The sequence below is a fragment of the Neofelis nebulosa genome, chromosome 16 (assembly GCF_028018385.1).
Source record: "Neofelis nebulosa isolate mNeoNeb1 chromosome 16, mNeoNeb1.pri, whole genome shotgun sequence".
Taxonomy (NCBI): domain Eukaryota; kingdom Metazoa; phylum Chordata; class Mammalia; order Carnivora; family Felidae; genus Neofelis; species Neofelis nebulosa.
Window position 1 is genome coordinate 33,654,042 of NC_080797.1, and position 24,139 is coordinate 33,678,180.

Consider the following 24,139-nt stretch of genomic DNA (forward strand, 5'->3'; position numbering starts at 1 on the left):
TAGGCTGGAGCTGATGAGGAGAAGAAGGTGGCATTGGGGAAAGGAGACAGGGCACCACCCAAGGTATCAGTGAGGTTGGACTCCTGACTCCCACTTTATCCGTTTGGAAACAGAGATCTGAGCAAGGAAGTAAAGTGCCCAGAGTCTCATAGAGTCAGGGATACAGCTAGCCTGGGGTGCGGGAGCTTTTGAAAGGCCTGCCACTCCGTCCACTGTGGGGGGACAGAGTGTTTAAGGGAGTCCAGAGGGCCGGTGGGTGATCTCTGGGCAGAAGTGGGCCAGGCATTTACAGCTGGAGGGAAAAGCTGAAGGGAAGGAGGAGGCTGGAGGCTGGAAGGATGGCTGGAGGGATGAGTTAGCATCAGGGAGGAGGCTGGGAGGAGAAGCTTCAAGTCACTGGTTACAGGACACCAGGGCGCCTACCTCCCCCCCAGGTACCCCTTGGAGCCGCCTTCTCCGGATGTAGGGTTTGCAGAACTCTGAGCTCAGGGGTCCATCTGCTGGCCATGCCTGGTACTGCAGTTCTCAGGCCCCTGGTCAGAGGCTGTCTGGGCTGGGCTCCCCTCTGAAGTCCCCTGGCCACAAACATAGCCAACTGGGGCCACTGGGACAAAGCTGGGCCAGCCCTAGAGCTTCCACCTCTGCTCATTTAAGTCAGCATTCAAAGTGTCCTTCCTACCCCTGCTCAGCCAGCTGGCCAGCTTTGATTAGGTGTGGGGTAGCGGTGGCCTGGGGCACCCGTGGATTGCCTTAGTAGTGGCGTGCTTGGGAGGTGCATCTCAGGCGCCTGGTCACACTGGAGGGAGCACTGACCTTGGGGTCAGACAGACCCTCTGCAGCCACTGGCTGGCTGGGTGACCTCTCTGAACCTCAATTTTCTCTGCTGGAAATGGGGAATCATTAGTCCTGCCTAGCAGAGCTATCGCGAAGATCACGTGGGTTGCAAAACAGTTAGTGCCATGCTCAGCACTGACTAAAGGTTATTTCCTTCCTTCCTTCCTTCCTTCTTTTCACCCATCTGTCTGTCCCTGGTTGCAGGAGAGCCGCCCGGAGACGTGCGATGGCTCCTGCCTCCCTAGCCAGGGAGTCTGTACCTGATATGGCTGGGCTCTGGGCAGGGGGATAGATGGGGGAGGCTGTAGATCCCCCGTGATGATGGGGGTGACTGGGGGACACTGATGGCCGCGAGGTCCCCTTGTGCCAGCAGGAGGCAGACCTGAGGAGGACAGTGGAAGAGAGCAGCCGCATCCAGAGAGGCTACGGGCACTACTTCGACCTCACCCTGGTCAACACCAACCTGGAGAGGACCTTTCGTGAGCTCCAGGCTGCCATGGAGAAGCTGCGGACAGAGCCCCAGTGGGTGCCTGTCAGCTGGGTGTACTGAGCCTGTTCATGTGGACCTCACCCCTCTGGGTTGCGACCCATCCCCTTCCCCAGCCATGACCCCAGCCATGATCCTTAGCTCTCGTCCCTGGTGGTCTGGCTCTCCCTGGGTGATGGCTCCTAGGGGGCCCTAATCTGGCTTCAGCACAGAGGCATGCACTGCCAAGGAGATGGGGTGTTCATGGGGTACCTCTGTGCCCAGGTGCTGCCCACTCCCCATGCCCACTGGCCACCAGATGTCCCTCTGAGGGCCAGGCTGTGCCCAGGAGTGTCAGAGTCACCTCCATAGTGCTCAGTCCAGAGAAGAGAAAAGCTGCTTTGGGACCCTGTGGTCAGTAGGTACACTGCCCCCAGGGCACCTCTCCGCAGTTACCTTTTCTCCTTGGGCTAGCCACGCCCACCCAATTCCTGGGCTCCTCCCACCTCTCACACCTGTGGCCTAGGAGTGGGCCTTGGGCTGTTTCCAGACCGGGGAGTGCAGGTCCCAGCAGCCAGGCAGTCCTGGGCGGTGGTGGCAGCCTGGTGCCGTCCTGAAGGCTGGAGGAACCCGAGCTTGAACCAGCTCCCACGGCGGGGGGAGCAGGGCCGTCCCAGCTCCCGTGGAATCGGGCGGAGTCCCACAAGCAGACCCCGCCCTGTCCTTCCCTCATCCACAGCTTTTCACTGCCGAAGTCTCTCCACAGACTTCTCCAACGTGCCCCTGACAGGTCAGCTCTGCTCCCCCGCGGGGCAAGGCCAGCAGGGGTGAGTGGGCTCAACAGGGGTAGGGGTGGGCTGAAGACCGAGCCAAGTGACAGGGAGCCTGCTCCTACTGATCGTGGCCCACGGTGGGGCATATCTGGGCTCCCTGTTGGTGACCATTGTCCATCGTGGTCTCTCTGGGGGGGGGGGGGTCCAGGTCGCCCACTTGCATCAGATCTGCCTGGGGGGGGCGCAGAGGATGGGGCGCAGAGGGGACCTTGTGAGCAGGCTATGGGGCCTGGGCTCGGGCGGAAGACATTTGTGCTCTAGCCAGCTTCTTGTCGAGCAACTCCAGGGGGCGCTATCCACACGGTTTCAACGCAGCTTCTGTTCCTCATGCTGCGGCACCCGGTCTGTGTGTGTGCCATTGGTGTGTGTGTATCAGTGTTAGTTTTTTGGAGAAAAGAAGCAACGGGTGGTTTTGCTTTGGAGGTCACTTTTTTGGGGGTTCCCCATCAGCCCCCATTTCTTATGAGGCTCTTATCCCAGATTGCAGAGCCTTGGCCCTCCCCAGATGTCTTCCTCCACCTCTCCTGCTGTTCCCTTATCCTAAAAGACACCCCCGAGTCCTTGGGGAAGGCAATTGTGTAAAATAGGAGAATCCCTTTTAAGAAAATAATGCCGTCCTAGACTTCCCCAGGCATCTGTCCCTCGTCCTTCTTTGTGATCCTGCCTGGGGTCAGCCTGTCCTTGCCGGGACCACCCCATCGCCCCCCCCCCGGCCCCCCCCGCCCCCCCTCCCGTGACTTCCCAGTTCTGCTGAGTGTCTAATCCGTCTTCGCTGCAGGTTCAGCCCAAGCTGGCCCCTGAACCACTGTGTGCCCATTTCGTAGGGAAGGGGAGGGAGAAGAGACAGAATATTTATTACAAAGTTAGAAATATATTTATTATAGTAGGGATTTCATTTGCATTCGCAGAGGATATGCAAATGAGATGTAAAGGTCAAGCCTGCTCCCATCTCGTTTGCGTAGCTCTGCCTCCACTATGCAGTCGCCTTTACACTCCCCTTTTCCCTTTGGCCAGTGTTCTTTTCATCCTCAAGTCAGCTCTTCCTTGCATCACCCTTACCCACAGCCCAAGGGGACCAGGAGTGGGAGGAAAACACCCGAGGCAATCAGCGGTATCCTTTGCTAGTTCCCGCCTCCCCTGGAGGACTTAGGAGTAGAGGCACCAGAGGATCTGCTGGTGCAAACCCCCTGCCCTTGCTTAACCTCCAAAGTGCCCTGATGGAGAGACCATCCTCCGACGGGAGTGGAGGGAGGTTGGCATAGGAGGCTGGGCACCTTGCTGGAGCATTGGCACCTGGCCTTTTAGGGCAGATCTCCTGTGTTGATGCTGTTCTGTCACCTCTAGTGATGCCTGGGCGGCTGGGCTGGGTCCCTCCTCTCCTGTCTTCATCCCTCCCTGAACTTCATCCTACCTCCCCTGCCCAACCCCCCTCCACCCCCCGACCCTGGCCCAGGGCTGGGTTGGAACAGGTGTGTGCCCACCATGTTACATCTCCCCCCCCCCCGCCTTGCCGCCACCTCGCCCCAGACGCTTGTATTTGAGGCACCTCAGGATAATGAGGACTCTGCCCCCCACTGTCCACACTCAGTGCCAGCCTGGTGGCCCTGTCCCCTCTTCTCTCCTCCCTCAGTCAATTCTCGAGCTTTTGCTCTGACTAGTTTTCTTTCTTTTCCTTTGATTAAATGTGAAAACAAAGGCTTCTGGGCTCTGTTTGTCTTTGCTTCGGGCCCGGTGGATGGCTTCTGGACAGGGTGAGAGGGGGGCACCCAGCATAAGTGATTCTGGAATGGGAGTTGGAGTGCATCGTCTTGTGTCCTGTGATGTCTTCTAAGATTTCGCATTCCACCATTCCACATGCCCCGTCCCCAGAAAATGCTTGTTCTAAATGCTCAGGGCTGGGGGTCTGCGAACATTCATGGGGGCCAGGGGACCCAGGGACTCCATGGCTAATCACTTCACCCAGAACTTGCTGTGTGGAGCAGGCCCCTGTACCTCTTAGGTTCGTTCTCTGTAAAAGTATCATGGACTCTCCCAGCGTTAATGCTAAGATTGGTTCTAGGTGCTCAACCATACATGCCATAGAGAGCTGGTTGAAATGTCACCCACATGTCACCATGGGTGGGTGTGTGTCTGTCAGATCCTTCAGGGTGAAGGCTTCAGCCTTCCTTCCCACCTTGCATTCTTCAGGGGAGCCTGGAATGTTCACTGGGGATTCTCGGCAGGGGGCTCTAGCTGTTCCCTTCTCCCTGTAACAACCAAATGTGGAACTGGCTTTCTTCCTTCCATTTCCCCCAAAGCATCCACTCGCACGAGGACAAGCGTGGAGGCTGACTTTACCGGTGATTTGGAGGCAACCATAGGGGCTTACATCTTCCACCTAACAGCTCTGATGAGAATTTAGAATTGAATGTTAAATACCCCAACTCTGAATGTTCCCTGATCATTCCCAGCACATAGAATATTTTTCTGGTCAACCTTTCTCTTTGGGCTCCCCCGCCTCCCTCCGTGTTGCTGGACCCTCTTCCTCTCATTGCTGAACAACCTTCTTCCCATCTCCAGGGCGTCCTTGGAAAGTGGATATTTTGTTGCCATACCTAGCAACCCCACGCTTGTATTTTTGTCCTAATCCAGTGGGTCTCAATTCCGGCTGCACATTAGAATCGCCGGAAGTGTGGAAAACAAAACACCAAACAAAACAAAACACAAAACAAAAAAAACCAATTGCCTGGACCATACTCCAGGTCAGTTAAATCGGAAGGTCTGCAAAGGCTGACTGCTTTATCATTAATTTCTCGCTCACATTAATGTCTTGCTCACATCACATCTGGTAGGAATTGGGTGTTACTCCTAGCAGTGACTCAGGGATCCAGCCTCTTTCCATTTTTGACTCCACCGTCTTTAACAAACAGGCGCCACAGAGGTCATGGAAGAGGAATAAAGTGTAGCATATTACTCAGGGATTTTATTGGCTAGGTCAGCCTGTCCACATCCATTGGCCAGAATCTCATCATGTTGCCCTGGATTATTGTAAAGGAGCCTGGGAAATGTAGTTTTCCTTGGTACTCAGGAAGAAGAACTGGGATCTAGCCAGTCTCCGCCAGGCTGGGAGTGGAGTCTGGGAGGCCCTGTGTTTTAAAAGCTCCCCAAATGATTCTAATCTGTAGCCAAGATTGCCAACCACCGCTCACCTATTTTCGCCATAACTTTGGGGGTGGAGGAAATCTCCTTTTAGCCCCGAATTGGCCTCAAGCTATTTTCCCAATAAAGATAGTTGAATTTCTTTTTTAAATGTTTATTTATTTCTGAGAGAGAGAGAGAGAGAGAGAGAGAGAGAGAGAGAGAGGGGAGGGGCAGAGAGAGAGGGAGACACAGAATCCGAAGCAGGCTCCAGGCTCTGAGCTGCCAGCACAGAGCCTGATGAGGGGCTCGAATTCTCGAACTGTGAGATCGTGACCTGAGTTGAAGTCGGACGCTCAACCAACTGACCCCCTTAGGCGCCCCAAGATAGTTGAATTTCTAAAAGGAATTCTGCCACCATTTAAAAAATTCTTTTTCCCTCCTGGCACAGTAGCATATGGTTAGTAGGGCAGAATGGATTCTTATCATATTATAGTTGGGAAACTGACCTAGAGAGGTGATGAGCTTTGTCCAATGTCACACAGAAAGTCGTTGGCGGAGCTGAAACAGACCCCTGGATTCCTGGTTCTCAGGCTGGGGCTTTCCTTCCAGTGCTGCTTCCCAAAGATCGAGGCAGATTGGCAGAGTCAGGGTGGGGTGCTCTTGGTGGAGGAGGAACATGGGATAAGAAAGGGAACCATAAGTGTGGGCTACCTTGCCATCCCCAGATTCAACTCTTCAAGAGATCCAGGCATGCCAGGTGGTTGAGGGTGCCCACGGTCTAAAGCTTGCCCAGCCCCGGCCCCTCCTCCCTCAGAACTGGGTTTAGTGGTGACCCCACAGCCCTGGGAGGGACTGAGTAGGATGTGCAAGGGAGCAGGGAGAACTTCTAGCTTATTCCATTCATCTGTGTATCTAATCTAGTCGTTATGATCAAGGTTTTAATTATTTAGAAACTTCTATATTTTACTTATCTAGTAAAGAAAGTTTTCAACTACTCTCTTGATCAGTGTTACTTTTCTCAGTAATTATTTTTTCTAGAAAGTGAACTCTAGGATCATTTTGTCGGAGTACGCCCTTTTCCCGTGGGGATACTAATTGGAATTGCATACAACTGGGCCACTCATTGAGAAGGGTTTTCACTCTGCACTCTTTTCCTGCAAGACCCTGGTCTGTCTCCCTTTCACTCAGGTCTCCTTCCAGCCCAGGCCCCCCACCCCCCACCTGCCCTCCAAGCAGCACTGATCCAACTGGCGTGCTCTCCAGTCCGCAGCAGACTGATACCAAGGAGACCCCGTGACTGTCTTGTAAAACAAAATTCGTTCCTTTGAAAGGACTTCCCTTGACCCTAAAATTCTGTCTCCTCTACCCTACTCTTAGGGGCTAAAAGGGTCTCCTTTTTATAAAAAGGGCTTTCCTATACTTTGGCACAAATCTTAGTACAATTATAATGAATCCCAAATCATCTTTGAACAAGTGAATACAACCATCCGAAGTACATTTGCTGAGATTTTCTTCCGTTAAAAACGTACGCGTTGTAGGGGCACCTGGGTGGCTCAGTCGGTTAAGCACTGATGATTTCGGCTCGGGTCATGATCTCCCGGTTTGGAAGATGGAGCCCCTCATCAGGCTCCATGCTGAATGTGAAGCCTGATTGGGATTCTCTCTCTCTCTCTCTCTCTCTCTCTCTCTGTCTCTCCCTCTCCGCCCTTCCCCCACTCACATGCACTCGCTCACGAGCGCGCACTTTCTCTCTCTCTCAAAATACATAAATAAACTTAAAAAATGTATGAGTTGGGCAGTGGTCTCTGAACTTCTGCATAGGAAAGGGCCTTATAAGATACAGCGTGACTCCTGATTTTACATGGAGGAGGTGGGTGCGCCCTGTATAAGTTCTGAACAGGAGCTTAATTCTCTTTGTCACCATTAGTCAGCCTGCAGCATGCATTCGTGACGAAGGACCTAGAAGCATCTTGAAGCATGACCTTTCTGGGACAATACAAAAGGATAAAGGTAAATTTGGCCCCAATTAGGCAAATAGTATGAAACTTGAAACACAGACACCCTTAGCTACAGCTGCACCCGTGGGATGGGCCCCGTCCGCTACAGGGACGTTTCGAAGTACTTAGTAATTTCAATAATGACTGTAATAGTCATGAAATCACAGGTGGATAGCCATTTTCAAGGACTCTCGGCAGGTAAATCAGAAAATTATTGTATGCTAAGGCCCAGGGAGAAAAGCTCTCGGAAAACGAGGCTGACCCCGAGGGGTCAACCTTCTGGAGGGTTGCCAGAAGACAAAACCGATGATTACAGCAGTCCTCTGAACCCGCTTACCCAAGGACATCTCTTTCGTGGCGGGAGTCCAGTTCACGGGAGCAGCCAAACGTCTTTGGGAAAGACCATGCTGGAGCCACGGTGCACCGTGGGGACCAGATGTGGCAGGCGTGAGGCGTGAATGTGCCCCTCTGACCATCATCCCTGCCCAGGAAGGGGGAAGGGCCGTGTCGGCAGCATCTGGAGGTCGCTTCGATTTCTTTCCCTCTTTTTTCATCTCCGCGCACGTTGGCACGGTGCCGGACAATTTCACAAATTACCTAAGCGTTTAAAGCCCCCACCCCACCCATCTTTTTCGGGGCTTCGTCTTCCTTCCAGAAACACATCTTCCCCTTTCTGCAGCTCCCCAGAAACCTGCCCTCATAACGTGCGGCAGAGGCGCCCAGGCACCGGTCTGCGGACCATCTCATCTGTGACGATATGAGGAAATTAAGAACAAAGCGGAAAGTTTACGATTAAGCCGAACAGATTTAAGTTTAAGAATTCTATTTTATTCCGACGCAGTGATTGTGAATTTTATCTTATGTGCCAACGTAAGAAATACTTCCTTTTCTTTCTAACTTGAATCTTATTTTTCCCTGAGTCTCTGCTCATCAGAGTAGAAAGAAATGAAATCTCACTCCTGTTTTGGAGGGCTTCCTCCCTTCCCCGGAGTCCTACAAAGATCGAAAGGACTTACACAGTGCCTGGAAAATGGGAATTGGAATCTAGTTCAGGCAGAGTGGTGAACAAAGGACCAGTGTGCTGCTTTTTTTTTTTTTTTTAAATATATTTTCAAGGGGCGCCTGGGTGGCTTAGTTGGTTGAGCGTCTGACTTCGGCTCAGGTCATTATCGGCGGTTGGTGGGTTCGAGCCCCGCGTTGGGCTCTGTGCTGACAGCTCAGAGCCTGGAACCTGCTTCAGATTCTGTGTCTCCCTCTCTCTCTGCCCCTCTCCCGCTGGTGCTCTGTGTCTCTCTCTCTCAAAAATAAATAAACATTAAAAAAAAAAAAAAAGAAAAATTGAAACGCAAGAATCTAAGCCAGTGTCATCCATGTAAAATAGCAATTAATGACATGTTTAGGGGCGCCTGGGTGGCTCAGTTAAGTGTCCGACTTTGGCTTAGGTCATTATCTTGCAGTTCATGGGTTTGAGCCCCAAATTGGGCTCTGTGCTGACAGCAGAGAGCCCGCTTCAGATCCTCTGTCCCCCTCTCTCTGCCCCACCCCTTCTCTCTCTCTCTCTCTCTCTCTCAAAAATAGATAAACATTTAAAACAACAACAACAATGTCTAGTTTGTGCCGTTTCACAAAGAAAACTCTAGGCTCACATGCCTTCCTGCTGAATTCTACCAAGTGTATAAAGAAGAACTATTAGTAATTTACACAAATTCTGCCAGAGACTTGAAAAGGAGGTAATATTTCCCAGCTTACACTGATACCAAACCCAGACAGAGTGCTTAACCACAAAATAAAACTACCAGCCAATATTCTTCATGGCTAAAGTAACACCAAGGACACAATGCTGGTTTAACATTAGAAAGTCAAAGAACAGAGTCTTTGACTCTGTTTTTTGACTAAAAGAACATATGATCATCTCAATAGCTGCAGAAAAATCATTGACAAAATATTTATTTCTCATTAAAAAACAAACAAACAAACAAAATTCTCAGTAAACTAGAAACAGAAGGGAATCTTCCCAACCTGATAAAAGATGAAAACCCGGGGCGCCTGGGTGGCTTGGTCGGTTAAGCGTCCGACTTCGGCTCAGGTCATGATCTCACGGTCCGTGAGTTCGAGCCCCGCGTCGGGCTCTGTGCTGACAGCTCAGAGCCTGGGGCCTGTTTCAGATTCTGTGTCTCCCTCTCTCTCTGCCCCTCCCCTGTTCATGCTCTGTCTCAAAAATAAATAAACATTAAAAAAAAAATTAAAAAAAAAAAGATGAAAACCCTATAGACAATATCATACTTTTGGTGAGACTGAGTACCTTCCCCTTAAGATCAGGGACAAGGCAAGAATGTCTGCTTTCAACATCTCTTTTTATTTTTATGAAAAACATTTGTTTCGGGGGGCGCCTGGGTGGCTCAGTCGGTAAAGCGTCCGACTTCGGCTCAGGTCATGATCTCGCGGTTCGTGGGTTCGAGCCCCGCATCAAGCTCTGCGCTGACATTGCAGAGCCTGCTTAGGTTTCTCTCTCTCCCTCTCAAAATAAATAAATAAATAAACTTAATAAAAAAAGGGATAAGCCCATGTGATCCATTCAAGAGGAGTAGACCTCCTGCTCTGGCGCTAGGCTCGGGGGCCTCACGCTCAGATCGAGCCCCATGATGCCTCCCCCTGCTGTAGCGCTGGGTGCCTGTCACTTCTGCAAAGTGCTGCAGGTGGAGAGCACGTGTCTCCTGGTCTGGAGGTGCCTGAAAGCTCTTCACGACCCCTTCTACCTTCTCTGCTTCTGTTTTCTCTTAGCCTATGAGCCACCGCCTCCTGGAGGAACTTAGAAAAATCTCTCCTGGGGTGCCTTGGCCGGCTCAGTCACTGGAGCCTGCGACTCTCGATCTTGGGGTTGTGAGTTCGAGCTCCAGGTTGGGTGTCGAGATTATGTAAAAATAAAAATCTTTTTTTTTTTTTTAATGTTTTGTTTTTTTTTTAACATTTATTTATTTTTGAGACAGAGAGAGACAGAGCATGAATGGGGGAGGGTCAGAGAGAGAGAGACACAGAATCTGAAACAGGCTCCAGGCTCTGAGCTGTCAGCACAGAGCCCGACGAAAAATCTTTTTAAAAAAAGAATTAAGTGGGACATGACAAGCAGGCTATAAAGTTGTATATCCAAAAGAGTCTGTAAGAGAACAACAGCAAATGATGTGGAGAAAAAAAAAAAAAAACTGGAAGGAAATCCAACGAAATGCAGCAATGATGGTCTCCGGCAGTAATGAATCTGGGCGACCTGTTTTTTCTCCTCCCCTTCTGTCTTTCTAACTTATCTATACTGAGCAATCCCTCATTTCATTTTTTAAAGAAAGTGGAAAAAGAAAATATAGCAGTTCTGGTATTCTACCCCCACCCCTGTCCCCTCCCCAGGGATCCAGACTCAGGGTCACGTTCAGGTTCCTCTAAGGTTCCTGTCCAGTCCTCTCCTTCCTGCCTTTCAGAACCCACCTGCACCCTGTGGTTTCCTACCTCCACCCCCCCCCCCGCCCCCACCCCCCCCCACCCCGCCCCCAGCCCCAATCCATAGGCAATTAACCCTTTCCAGACAAGGAAGGAGCCAAACTTTTCTCCATCCTACTTCCAAAGCTGGGATGCATGTCTGGGTGGGGATCTGGGAAAGGCAACCGTCCCTGCCAGCCCTGAACTCACCTCTTGTGGACATAGCAGCCTTTGTGTGTGTGTGTGTGCGGGGGTGCAGGTGGGAGTCCCCAGACACCGAATATAGACTCTAAGCTGGATGAACCCGAAAATTTAACAGGCCCACTGGTTCTCAAACTCAAGTATTAGAGTCACCAGACACTTGTTAGAAAGGCAGGGTTGTGAGCCCAGCCCATAGTAGGTCCCCGGAATCATATTTTTAAATTAAATTAAATTAAATTAAATTAAAAATTTTATTGGGGGGGCAGAGGGAGAGAGAGAGAGAGAGAAAGAGAGAGAGAGAGAGAGAGAGAGAGAGACAATCCCAAGCAGGCTCCACACTCAACGCCCCCACCACCCTGGGATCATGACCTGAGCTGAAATCAAGAGTCAGATGCTTAACCGCCTGAGCCACCCAGGCACCCCCAGGGAATCACATGTTTAACCAGCCTCCTGAAGGACGGCGGTGCAGGTGGTTTATAGGCACATTTCGAAAATCAGAACCCCGTCTGTCCCCAGCAAGATTTTTTTCTCACTCATGCAGGAGACAGTGGTGCTGAGTCAGGAAGGAAGAGAGAAGATGGTGAGGTCTGGAGGGGGTGGCTGTTGTTGGGCGCCCAGGCCCAGGGGATTTCTTGCAACAGATACAAAGTCAGACCAGATCTCCGGAGCTGGGCCCGGCTCTGGCGAGCTCCACGGGCTGTAAGTTCCTCGGCTGCACGATTAGGCCAGCATGTGAACATACTGGGCAGGTCCCAGGCTCCCGCTGGGACTGTGAGACCCCCCACTGCAGGCTCCAGGGCTGACAAAAACTTCCAGTCGGGCTGGGGCACGAAGGAGGAGAGCCTGGAAAGGGTCAGGGGACAGCCCCAGAGCCTGGCAGGTGAACTCTGAAAACTGTAGCAGGAAACTTATCCGGGTTAGCGCATAGCCAGCCATTCAGATCCCCCCTAAGCATTTTTGCCGCTACACTGAGATGAACTTCGAGAAGCCGAGCTCCTCCCCAGACATGTGGAGGGGAGGCCCTGGGATCATGTCCCCCTCTTGGTCCTGGAAATAGACTTCTTCCTCCTCTGAAGTCTGTAAAGACAACGGTCAGGCAATGAAAAGCAGAGTCCAGCTGGGGCGGGGGGGTGGCCCAGGTGCCTGCGGGGTTGACCCTAGCCTTTTCCACAGTTCTGGGCCTCTATCTAAGGGGCAGAGACTGACAAGTTCTCCCCAGACCTCTCAGGCTTTGATTCATGCCCCTCACCTCCTCCCAAACATCCACCCCTTGGGAGAGCATCTTCATAGCCCCTGGCAGCCCAGAGCTCTTGCAACTGTGACTACCAACAAGCTATTCAAGAACTTTCTGGATAGGGGGGAAAAGAGGATGTAAGGTCAAGAGTCCTGAGTTCTGAATGAAAAGTCCTGAGTTATGATGGGGTAGGTGGGTGGATGCAGGGGGCAGTGTTCAGGGAGCGGATGCCGAAGAAAGCGTCCCCCCTCCACCCACCAATTTCCCCGCATTGTCAGAGAGGAGCCCGACTGGGTGGCTCCAGACCCCCAGTGCCCTCTGTTCACACCTGGCTGAGGCCCCGGATTTCTGTGCAGGGGTTGACGGAGGGCTCTGGGCTGGCTCGAGGCCCAAGGGGCCCGGCAAGGTTGATCACGGCGTAGTCCAGCGACTGAAACAGAGACTCAGAACAGTCCATTCTTGGCAGGGGTGATGTTCCCCCACCACAGCGAGAGGAGGGAAACAAGGGGGGGGGGTGGAGAACACAGGCGTAGAGTCAGAGTCCTTCCGTCCTGTTTCCTACATCTCAGAGTGACCTTGGGCAAGCCTCCTAACCTCTCTGAGGCTCAGTTTCCTCAGCTGTAAAATGGGGATAAGAATTTTTCTTCCCTCGGGGTTGTAATGACTATTCATGGTAGTGTTTTACAGCTCAACACCTGGGAACTCCTGGAACGATTTTGTTTTTATTATTGTTATTTCTATCCTTGAGGCAGAAAGAATGTACAGGCTCAAGGTTCTCCGCAGGCCCTGGTGGGGGGAGGGGCGGGGGGAGCAAATGTCAATACCTCAAAGGTTCACCGATTAACAAACCGCAAAGGAGAACTTCTTTACAAATCGTTAAGTCTGAGCACCCCCTCCTTGATCAGATAAGGAAACCAAGGCCGAATGAGTAGGAGTCATCCTGTGACCAGGCCTGGCGGTCCCCACAGGTCCCCAGGTCAGGAATGCCAGCCCCTCCCCCATTTCCCCCAGCCAAGTCTCCCAAGGGCATAGCTGCCCTTAGGTGTCCCAGCCAGTAAGTCCCGTGGCCCAGTGGGCACTAAAGACAAAGAAAGAAACCCCCGTTTTCTGAGTGTCTCACTTCACTTGTGCCTCACCACAACCCAATGACACTGAGGCTCAGAGAGGTGATGTAACTTGCCAGATGTCACACAGCTGCTGAGTAGCTGAGCTGGGAATTGTACTCATGACCATGTGACCTCAGACCCCAGTTCTTTTCCTATACCACGCTGCCTGCCTGCTGACCTGGCAGGGCGTGACTCACACTTCTTGTTTCCATGTCCCTTGTCTCCTAACTGCCCCCTTCCCCCTGTTGTTATCACCGCCCTAGCGGCAGGGGATGGAGACAGAGGCGGACGTTTGAGCCGTCTCTGGTGACACATCCAGGCTCACAGGACAAGGTGAAAATCAGAGCACAATTTCTCAGGCAGGCTAGGACTGGGGACATGAGGGGACAAGGGAACAGGGGAAGGGGAAGGAGAAGTCACAAATCCTGTCACTCATGGCCCTGGTCTCTCCCGGCCTTGCCTACGGTGAGGACCCGGCATAACTGGGGCTCGATCAGAGGACTCCCGTTGTCATATCCATTCTCCATTAACCCCATATTTATAGCTTTGTGATTTGGCCCAAACCCAGCCACTGCTGACCGCTGACCACCAGCAGCCACGCCAGTGTCACCTATTCAAGGGTGACTGAATTTGAGGAAAGAGCCTCATGGAGCAGAGACCAAACCACACATGCATGCAGGCAGTAGCCAGGACCACCACCTGACGTCCAGGGCGGGTCCCTCATTGGTCCCTCTGCCCACGCCATGGGCCACAGGCCCGCTCCAGCAAGTGTGGAGACGTTTTCTGTGTGGTTGAACATACAAGCTACATAGGAGAGCCTCCTGGTCCAGGCGCTAGAAAAATAGCAGGGAATCAGGGAAGCCTTGGGAAGTGGGAGTCGAGTCCTGATCGCAGCCCAGCACTGCCCTCTCGGGATGGGAACCTCTTGCAATAGCTCTCTGGGCAGCGGAAATGCTGGTCTGACCCCTCCTACTTCCCTCTGAGTTTTACACACCCCTGGGGCTCTTTGGCAGAGCCGGCAGAGCGTCCCCTTCCCTCTTTGACTTGAATGTGGGTGAAGAAAACCCCAAGCCCTTTAAATTCCACCTTCAGACTCTGCCAGAAAAACTGCAAAGAAGCCAAAAGGGAAATAAACCAAAGAAAACCAAAAGCTCTCAATTGGTCATGTTCACAGGTTCTTGCCTCGGACCCTCTCGGCAGACCTTGTCTCATCCTTCCCTCGACAAGGGTCCCCCAGCCACCCACCAGCCTCTCGGCCCTGTGCCCTTTCCTGTCTCCTCCCACTTGAGCCGGAAGAGTCCCATGCAGCCTTTCCCCCGTGTGGGCACAGGGGGCTGGTGCAGGCACCCTGGCCTCCCCAGCAGTTCTCCCTCCTGCCCCGCCCCTCTTCTAGAAGGCAAGGTGCACCCCAGGAGGCATAGCCAGGAGGCGGGGCTCTGGCAGCCCCCCTCCCATCCTTGTCCATGACCTTTCTCTCATTTCTGTCTGCCATCTCTGGCCTTGTCGAGCTTCCTGAGACAACAGCAGCTGCTTCCTAAGCCAAAGCCCAGTACCCCATTCCTGCCCCAGCCCCTCCCGGGGGGGGGGGGTCAGGCCTGAGTCTTTTGTCCTTGCTGGCGCCAGGAAAGAAGGCAATGGCGGCCCCCCTTTCCTGCCCCCATGTTTAAGAGAATGGAGTGGAGGCATCTCAGTAAACAGCCCAGGGAGGGGTGGGGGGCTGGGTGAGGCAGGTGTGGCTTCTGTGTCCTGAGCCCGTGGTTCTGCAGCCCTCCCAAAGACTCCTCTGGATCCTGCTCTGACAATGTCTGGTTCTAAGAGGGGGAGGGGAAGAGGGCGCTGGGTCCCCGGGAAAGACCCCTGCCTGGTACCCGCTGGGAAGTCAGGGTGAGGAGGGGCACTCTGTGGCTTGCACCTGGTTTTGGGGCTCACTCAGACTCCCCAGAGATGGAATGCAAGCCTTGCCTGGAGGACGGTCATGGGCAACCGGGTAGGGAGACGCAGAGGCAGGGCCGGGAATCCTGATGTCCTACCCCACAGGGATCCGAGTTTGGGCCAGCTGCCTTCCTTACCAAGTGTGAGAGGTGGACCTTCTCGTTCCTCTGTGTCTCTGTGGCCAGTTGAGCTGAAAGAGACCAGCAGGAATACCCTGAAGCCTGCACCGGCTCCCACAGAGGTGGACTGACCCCCCTGTACTTTAGAGCAGGGCCTTCCCTACAGGAAGCAGGCAGACAGGCTGTGCAGAGAAGCTCCTTCCAGCTCGGTGCCTCAGCACGGATCCAGCCTTTTGGGATCAGTCCATGGACATCCCCTTGTGTGGGCCGGAAACTGGCTGGGGAAGTAATTCCATGGGCTAAGGTCATTGCTTTTAAACCTCAGTGTGCATACAGGATCCCGGGACATTTTATAAAAATGCCCACTCCCATTCAGCAGGTTGGAGGTGGGGCCTGAGAGTCTTTTTTTTTTATTTAAAAAAAAATTTTTTTTTTAATGTTTTTATTTATTTTGACACAGAGAGAGACAGAGCACGAGCAGGGGAGGGGCAGAGAGAGAGGGAGACACAGAATCTGAGGCAGGTTCCAAGCTCTGAGCGGTCAGCACAGAGCCTGACTCGGGGCTCAAACTCACAGACTGTGAGATCATGACCTGAGCCGAAGTGGGACGCTCAACCGACTGAGCCACTCAGGCACCTCGGGGCCTGAGAATCTTTTAACAGGCTACCAGGGGATGTCACTGCTGCTAGCTGGGGACCACAATTTGAGAGGCAAGGTGCTAAGAAGTTCTGAGCTCTTTTTTTTTTTTTTTAATTTTTTTTTTTTAACGTTTATTTATTTTTGAGACAGAGAGAGACAGAGCATGAACGGGGGAGGGGCAGAGAGAGAGGGAGACACAGAATCGGAAACAGGCTCCAGGCTCTGAGCCATCAGCCCAGAGCCTGATGCGGGGCTCGAACTCACGGACCGCGAGATCGTGACCTGAGCTGAAGTCGGACGCTTAACCGACTGAGCCACCCAGGCGCCCCAAGAAGTTCTGAGCTCTTGATCAGGAATGCTCCCACTCTGTGTGCTCTCCCTGACTCCTCTGCGGTGACCTGGGGACATGGGCAAAGCCAACATTTCTTCCTGGGGGCCACACAGGAAGAAGTAGGAGGCAGGCCCAGGATCCCCCCCTCCCCGCCTCCCATGGCCAGGATCCCCCCCATGGCCACCTGCACTAGGACAACATTGCTCATTTGCAAAGGGCTCTGGCACCCTTCTTCCTGGCTCCACCGTTTCCTGGCTGTGCAAACTCGGGGCAAGCTGAGTAACCACCCTGCCTTAGTTTCTTCCCCTGTAAAACGGGGGCACTTGTAGTAAGTTTCTAATGCCACAGTATTGAGAGCATTAAAGGGGATAAAAGCAATAGAAGCGACAGAAGCGACATAAGGCACATAGCAGCTCCTGTGACCGTCATTTCAGCCAACCCTCTTACACTGTGCTGTTCATCAAAGGAGCCACGAGCCGCGACGGCCGCAATCATGCAGGCATGACTACTCTGAATTATTCCGGGTTTTGAAGACTCCATATGAAAAAAATGTAGAGGGGCGCCTGGGTGGCGCAGTCGGTTAAGCGTCCGACTTCAGCCAGGTCACGATCTCGCGGTCCGTGAGTTCGAGCCCCGCGTCAGGCTCTGGGCTGACGGCTCGGAGCCTGGAGCCTGTTTCCGACTCTGTGTCTCCCTCTCTCTCTGCCCCTCCCCTGTTCATGCTCTGTCTCTCTCTGTCCCAGAAATAAATAAAAAACGTTGAAAAAAAAAATTTTAGAAAAAAATGTAGAATGTGGAATATGTATCACTAAGCTTTTTATACTGATTCCACGTTGAAAGGGTAACGTTTTGGAAATATCACGTATATGATTAAAATGAACAGCTCCACTTTCTTTTTACTTTTTTTTCATGTTAACGATTCGAGAAGTTGAGACTTCATGTGTGGCTTGTATTCTATTTCTGCTGTATTCTCTGTCTGTGATCTGAAAAAGCTGTGGCTCAGGGAAGTTAGGTGACTTCCCCAAGGTCACACAGATAAAAAGTAGCAGAGCTGGGATTTGAAGCCACGCCTTGACGGGAGCTGAGCACGTCTCAAGACCCCGAGGCAGGGTCCATCCTGGTCAAGTGCTTAGTCTCCTAGCCCTCCTTCGCCCCACCCCACCCCCACAGCAGTCACACAGGGAGCTAGATCTGCGGAGGCTGGACGTGGCTTTGCTGGGATCGGTAGGGACAGAAGTGACTGATGAGTTCGGACAGATGGGAGCAAGCCAAGAGCTCCCATTCTCCCATTCCCACATCTGAATTGCTTTTTCCTAACGTTGACTGACCTGGGGCTCCCTCTGAAGGGAAGGGCGGGGCTCCTGATGTCCAAATCTCAGAGGGAAACACTGACCCATAAGGTGTCCCTGCAATGGTGGGGGGACTGCAGGTCTCAGTGAGGTCCTTGGCCTCCCATCCTCTCCTCCCTACTTTTGCTCACCTTCCTTCCTCCAGCGGAGAAGATAGCTGCCGAGGGCAGCCAGGCCCGCAGCCAGAAGAAGGGACAGCAGCACCAGGACGGGGGCCAAGATGCGGACCATTGGGATGGAGACCCTGTGGGTGAGGCGGGGAGGAGCCCAGCAGCTGTCACCAGATGTCAGTGGCATGCCGTGCACCGTGGCATTCTTAGTCTGCTTCCCAGCCATGTCCTTTGACTTTCCCGAGGAGATCAGAGGGCACCAGGGACCGCAGCGTCTGGTCCCAGTGGAAGGGACCCCCGCCCCCACTACCAACCCCAGGAAACACTTTCAGCTAGGTCTGGACTTGGCAGTCCAGGCAGTCAGGCAGGAAGCCTCAGTCAGTAACTGAACGCAATGACATATAACCCCCAAGAACCAATCCTTCAGGCTGGGACTCCATTTGGGTAAGAAAAAAAACCAATTTTGGGGGGTAAGGTTCCATGTTTTCATGCTTGGCCCAGGGCCAAGTGCAAAGTATGCAGGCAAAACTGGGGTGGCTGCCTCTTAGGCTGAGGCAGGGAGAAAGGTGGGGACTGGGACCACGGTGGACCCTTCACCTGGGGGGGGGGGGGGGTCTGTGTGTCCACAGCAGCAGGGCTGCTGGCTCGGCAGTGTAGGTCGTTCACTGCTCAAGGGCCCTGCTGAGGGGGCTGGGGGCTGCGTCTGCCCTCCGCACTGTGACAGGAGGCTGTGTTGGCCTGGGGGAAGTGCAAGGACCTCACTTGCTCAAAGATACCTTATGCTTTGAGGATGGCCTGAAAGGTGACCTTGGTCGCCTGGGGCTCACCTGGACAGGGAGGTCCTGCTGGGGGCCGGACGAGTGTCCTCCGTCGAGGTGGGCTCCGGCTGTGTGGATGGGCGGAGGGTCCCTGCATGAGGAGAGGTTGCTTCGTGAGGAGAGGTGCCTGCATATGGAGAGGTTCCTGCGTACAGGGTGGTTCCTGTGGGCCTGGACGGGGTGGTTCCTGTGGGCCCGGACGGAGTGGTCCCTGGGAATGGAGAGGCCTCGGCCCCTGTCTTCCCCCACGTGGCTGTGGTGACTGTTTGGTGGAGACCAGGAGAAGCTACAAGTCCAAAAGCAATGCCTCAGCACCTCCTCTGATCCTCGAATCCCAGCGTTTCCCAGACCTCTGACCCTCGATCCCTGGACGCAGGACCAACTTCTCAGAACAATCCCAGCTAAAGGACACCCCGGGTGTCCTAGACGAAGCCATCTGAGCAAGCAGGCCTTATCTCAAGCACACCCCACACCCGTGTGGTTTTCAGCCCCTTTTGGTGCCTGTGTGATCACACCCCGCCCCTACCTCTGTGACCTATCCAATGACCACTCAGTACACAGGCGCCCTCCCGCCCTCCCCCTACGGTCCTGGCCAGTTATCACCTCTACCCTCACCTCATGTCACCATCACAGGCCCACCCTCATCACCTATACCTCTGCAGGCCTTGACCTCCCTCAGCAGCCACGGGGTCCACAGGGCAGGGCGACAGGGACAGGTCCAGGGGTCAGGCTGTACTGCTTCTCACCTGAACTAACCCCGCTGAGTCCCTGATTCCTCCACGGACAGTACAGCTCCCAGGCTCTGGGGGCCCATAAAGGGCAGTGCCTGGCACCAGGTCAGGCACTCCCGGGGTGTTTCTTTAGAGAGGAATGGAGGAGAGACAGAAAAACCATTCACTCACTCAATTCTGGGAGCGAAGTTTGCCAAGCTTTTGCCTGGGGCTGGAGGCTCCTGGTAGCAAGAGGCTGGAAGGAGGGAGTGGGGGAGGGAGGGCAGCAGGGACCTAGGGAAAGGGAGAGGCTGGTCTCAGGGGAGGCCAGGATCACTGCTCCGGGCCAGATTTCCTGCCTCGGTTGCAGCCAGTGGCTTTCCCGCCCCCGCCTCGGTTCACAGCCTTCGCAGTCTCCCCTCAGCCCCATGGGTGGTAGATTCTAGCTGATTCTGGCCTCCCACTCAGCTCAGACCCTCGGCTTCCCTTGTCCCCAGCTGCCCACCAGCCTGCCCTTTCCAAGGCACGCTTTGCACCAATACGGGTTTTGTCTCTAGAAATATACCGGATCCCATCACTTCTTGCTTTAGAGCAGTTAATGGCCCCCTCATTGCCGATAAGCGGAAGCTCAAGCTTTGCCACATGCCTTTCAAAGTCTTTGAAACTCAGACCCTGGGGCGCCTGGGTGGCTCAGTCTGTTGATCAGCTGATCGGCTGACTTCGGCTCAGGTCATGACCTCACGGTTTAGGAGTTCAAGCTCCACTGGGGGCTCTCTGTGGTCAGCACAGAGCCCCCTTCGGATCCTCTGTCCCCCTCTCTCTCTGCCCCTCCCCTGCCTGCGCTCTCACTCAAAAAAATAAATAAGCATTAAAACTCAGATCTCCGCTCGCTATGTTGGCTTTATGTCTTTGCCATCTGGTATACCAGCCACACCACTATTTGCCCTCTGTGCCTAATTAAGGGTGTCCCGCCCGCCTCTATGCCTTGCGTGTCCCCTGCCTCTCCTCTCCATCTTGGCCTAAACCACCTTCTTTCTGTCCTCCCCTCCTCCACCACGCCTTCCCCAGAAGGAGCAAGTCCCTTCTTCCTGTGTAGCCACAGTACCCTGCGCCCAATTATGTTGCAACACGTAGTTTCCTGGGACTCCCTGCGAGGCTAGGACCCCTCAAGAACAAAATGCCTAGCTTCTGCCAGCACAGTGGGCAGAAACGTGGTGTGGCCGATCCCCCGGCAGCCGCCGAGCTCCCTGACTCCCCAGTGACCCTCAGTCACCTCTGTGCTGGAAAGCCATCCCGGACTCACTCACTCCCTTTCCCCACCATTCTCTATTCTAACACAAGGTCAAGCTTTCTCCGACCTTCGGCAAATAGAGACTATTTATCTCTTCCTTTCCAATATTTATACTTCTTTATCTTGTCACATTTCATTGCCTCGAGCCTCCAGGCAATGGTGAACAAAAGAAATGAGAGCGGGTTCTTGTCTTGTTCTGACCTTTCTAGAAATTCTAATCTTTTACCGTACTCGGTGGTGCACTGGAGACAGCTCACACTGACCCGGGAGAGTGGACTGTCCACCTTTTCAGGAATTTTGTGAGCTGGTTGTTAAACTATTGGTGGCTGGAAATTGGCAAGGGCAGGGGCATTTAAACCACAGAAACTGGCAAACATTGCAAATCAGAGCTTCTGCAGCCGGTTGTCATTCACCAGCATGCCACGGCCGTCAATCTTCTTTATGTTCTATATCCCAAATGTTATCAGAGAAAGGTTAACAACGTCTGACACAGGGTAACATAATAATGCATACATCATACACAAATGAATATTTACAAGTGAGGTAAAAACTGAAAATAGAGAGCCCAAGTACAGATAAAATTGACCACCACTAGGTAAGAATGAGGTCTGAATACCAATGAAAATCAGAAGAAATCAGAGAATCTTGTAAATCATGGAGAACAGGTTCAATGTGGTTGGGTGCTGCTGTTATTATTTCGTGAGCGCATTTCTATTTCCTTGAATGAAAATAAAGACCCATGGATGTCGGGGATCTGGCAGTGGGGATGGGGCCGGGGATGGGATGGGGCTCAGCTATGGGGCCAGGACAGGGCAAGAGGAGACACCAAAGCCAGCAAAAATCTGGATTGGAATCCTGGTTCCACCACTCCCTGCCATGAGACCTTGGGCAAATCATTCCATCTCTGCAGTCTCAGCCCCCCGATCTGTCAAACAAGATGCAAAGACCTGCCTCACCCTCACTGGCTAGTGGACGGGGGCTGCCCACCTCCCTGGGTCCTCTCTCACTTCTTTCTTCTCAGCTCTGCAGAGCCAGGTAGGATTCTGGGCATCCAGAGAAATGCTCAGTCCCCAGCCAGAGCCCCATGACTCCAGCTTCAGTCCCCTAGTGTCCCTGACCTCAACGAGCTCCTCTGAGGCTGGTTCCCAGGCCCTCCTCACACTTGACTTTGGGACTTCAAGATCTGGGGAAGAGAAGCAAGAAGGAAGAGCTGGGGCCACAAGCCAGGCGAGGCCCGTGTGGCCATGGCTTGGCAGTGCGGTGGAGTGGGTCTGGGATGCACGATGGTGGGTCCTGCCTGCGGAATCCTCAGGAATATCTCTGACTCCGAGGAGGGAGGCTTTTTTATTCTGTGGGACGTTCACCTTGTTCCCCACCACCCCCCCCACCCCAGCCCATCGCAATCTCTCTCCCACATCTGGGCAAAAAGGAAAGGCACCGAGCACAGAGTTTGACGGATCTGCGAGATGTGACCTTGTGAAACAGCCACTGAGGCTCACGCCACCCTGGTGCCACCTCACCGAGTCCCTGAGACCCGCCCTTCCCCACCCCCACCCCAGCCCGCGCCCCACCCTGATGAAGTTATGCGAGCACTCCACCCTTTGGTGATGGGGAACCGGGTCCAGCACCAATCAGCTGCCCACCTGTCCCTCTTCCCCTCCATATCACCCATGCCCCATCCGGGGAAGGAGAGACATTTGTTACCTGGAAAGACCAGCAGAGAGACCAGGAAAGATTCATCTCGGCCCAGTTTTGAGACCCCACAGAAGTACTTCCCGGCATCCTGCAGGGTGAGTTTCCTCAGGGTCACTTTGAGTGTGAGCTCCTGGGGGTTGTCTTGGAGGGACACCCTGCCCTCCGTCCTCTCCTGGCCGTCGTCCCCCGCGTAGACGGTGCTGGAGCAGCGGGAGATAAAGAACCCACTCTCCTTGCACCAGTATTTCTTGTGCTTCCTCAGCTCCTCCCTGTAGGTGCACTGCAGGGACACGGTGTCACCTTCAAATCCGCTGATCTCCTTGGGGCCCACCAGGGCTCCACAACCTGCAGCCAGAGCAGGGATGGAGGTCGGAATCCCTTGGATGCAAGTACCAGGGTCAAGACCACAAGACGCCTCCTCTCTCACTCCCTCCTGCGGCTGCCCTCTAAGAGCTGGTAGTCCCTTCCCCGCCAAGGGATATTAGGACAGGGCTGTTGCTGGTCCCCTAAACTGGGGGTACTGAAGGATGGTGATGGGGGAAGTTCTAGATTCACACAGCCCAGAGTCTGAATCCCGGCACTGCCATTTAGTAGCTGTGCGACCTTGGGGGAAGTTGCTTGACCTCCCTGGCCATCTGGGTTTTCTCATCTATAGGTGATGATGATGATACCGTCCTATTTCATTGAAATTAAGACGCTGTCGCATAGAAGAGACACCATAATTTTATATACCACTAAGAAAAAGCATCGTCACTCGAACAATTGTCACCGGGGACAAGATGCGTCCTGATACTTGATGTTAAAAAGTTAAAAAAAAAAAAAAATAATAAGACGGCTGTGAAGTGATGAGACCGGATACTTCTTTATGTCTCACCAGCTGAGGCTCTAGACATATTTGCAGAGTTTACCATGGCAACCACATAGGGGGCATCCGGTCTCCCTCCAGGCTGAGTGTGGAGTAGGAAAAGAAAGATGAGAGAGGTAAAACCTCCCTTATGGCCACCTGACCAGGGAGGGTTTGGAACGGATAGGGCAGGGAGAAAACCCGGCTCTAAGAAACAGCACCCCCCCCACCCCCGGTCTCCCCCAAACCTCTGCGGGCTGAGGGCTAGTGCGGTGGACTGAACCTGGAAGGATCGGGCGGCTAGGCTGGGTCCCAAAAAGGGACGGTGGGATCAAGAGGTCCTCTCCCTGCCAGCTGGGGCCTGAGCCCCGCATCCCTCCACCATACTCCCTCCCCTCCCCCCTCCCCTCACCTGGGAACAAGAGGCAGCCCCACAGCAGGACCAGGACGAGGGGCCACATGGTGGGCGCTAGACGTGCAGGAGCACACGCGGGAACTGGGAGCTCCTCTCCGGGCCACGCGGGGCTTTAACTTCCTCCAGAGGCACGAGATCAGGACACGGAAGGGGGGGAGGGGCCGTGTCGGTCACCCCCTCCGCGCCCAGGGGGAGGCGCCTCTGCCATTCCCTTTACTGACCCTCGGTGCAGCGCCAGCCCCGCGGGTTACCGTCCCCCTCCCTCCCCACCCCCGCCCCCCGGGGCGCTTCACCCAAACCCGTGCCCCTGGGGGGGGGGGAGGGGGAGGGGTCTTAACCGTGCCCGCCGCCGTGCACCCCAGAAGGTCTGAGTGTAGCGTTCGGGGAGTCCAAGAATTTGGATGGGAAAAACTTGCACATTGACTTTTACTAACCTTTAAGGGATTTATCTTTTCCTTCTAGTGTGAGTGTTAGCAGTGCCTGTGACTCTGTCACCAAAAAAAAAAAAAAAAAAAAAAAAAGGCAGACACTAGATAGAGCACATCAAGTTGTCGCCGACAGCTCCAAATACCGTATGTGTCCCTCAGGACTTGGAAAAGAGTTACTAGGCCTGCCACCAGAGCTGATTTT

General features: G+C 53.7%; 2 protein-coding genes and 1 long non-coding RNA gene across 16 annotated transcripts in view; 1 reads left to right on the plus strand and 2 right to left on the minus strand.

Moving 5' to 3' along the window:
* Positions 1-3,831, plus strand: part of MPP2 (MAGUK p55 scaffold protein 2) — a 29,739-nt gene extending 25,908 nt beyond the window's left edge. For all 8 annotated transcript variants that reach the window (XM_058703303.1, XM_058703307.1, XM_058703308.1 and 5 more), the window contains one exon: positions 1,208-3,831. In XM_058703303.1, the coding sequence (XP_058559286.1) occupies positions 1,208-1,384 (177 nt within the window). In that variant the 3' untranslated portion in view covers positions 1,385-3,831. The remainder of the gene's footprint in view (positions 1-1,207) is intronic.
* Positions 3,832-8,056: 4,225 nt separating this feature from the next.
* On the minus strand, positions 8,057-10,199 carry LOC131497213 (uncharacterized). The gene is made up of 2 exons (XR_009254812.1): positions 9,524-10,199; positions 8,057-9,296 (listed from the first exon to the last, which is right to left on the minus strand). It is a non-coding gene; the product is annotated as an uncharacterized LOC131497213 (long non-coding RNA).
* A 590-nt stretch (positions 10,200-10,789) lies between these two features.
* CD300LG (CD300 molecule like family member g) lies at positions 10,790-23,653 on the minus strand. Of its 7 annotated transcripts, none has more exons than XM_058703286.1 (8): positions 23,507-23,652; positions 22,260-22,595; positions 19,457-19,558; positions 18,564-18,840; positions 17,758-17,870; positions 15,287-15,378; positions 12,479-12,580; positions 10,791-11,993 (listed from the first exon to the last, which is right to left on the minus strand). In XM_058703286.1, exons 1-8 carry the CDS (start codon positions 23,553-23,555, stop codon positions 11,880-11,882), a joined length of 1,185 nt encoding a protein of 394 aa, XP_058559269.1. In that variant the 5' UTR covers positions 23,556-23,652; the 3' UTR covers positions 10,791-11,879. The 7 variants fall into 7 exon arrangements, with proteins under 7 accessions (XP_058559271.1, XP_058559269.1, XP_058559270.1 ...); XM_058703287.1 differs by having other exon boundaries at positions 10,792-11,993; positions 15,326-15,378; positions 23,507-23,646; XM_058703289.1 differs by having other exon boundaries at positions 10,792-11,993; positions 18,564-18,645; positions 23,507-23,645.
* Between the last annotated feature and the right edge of the window lie 486 nt (positions 23,654-24,139).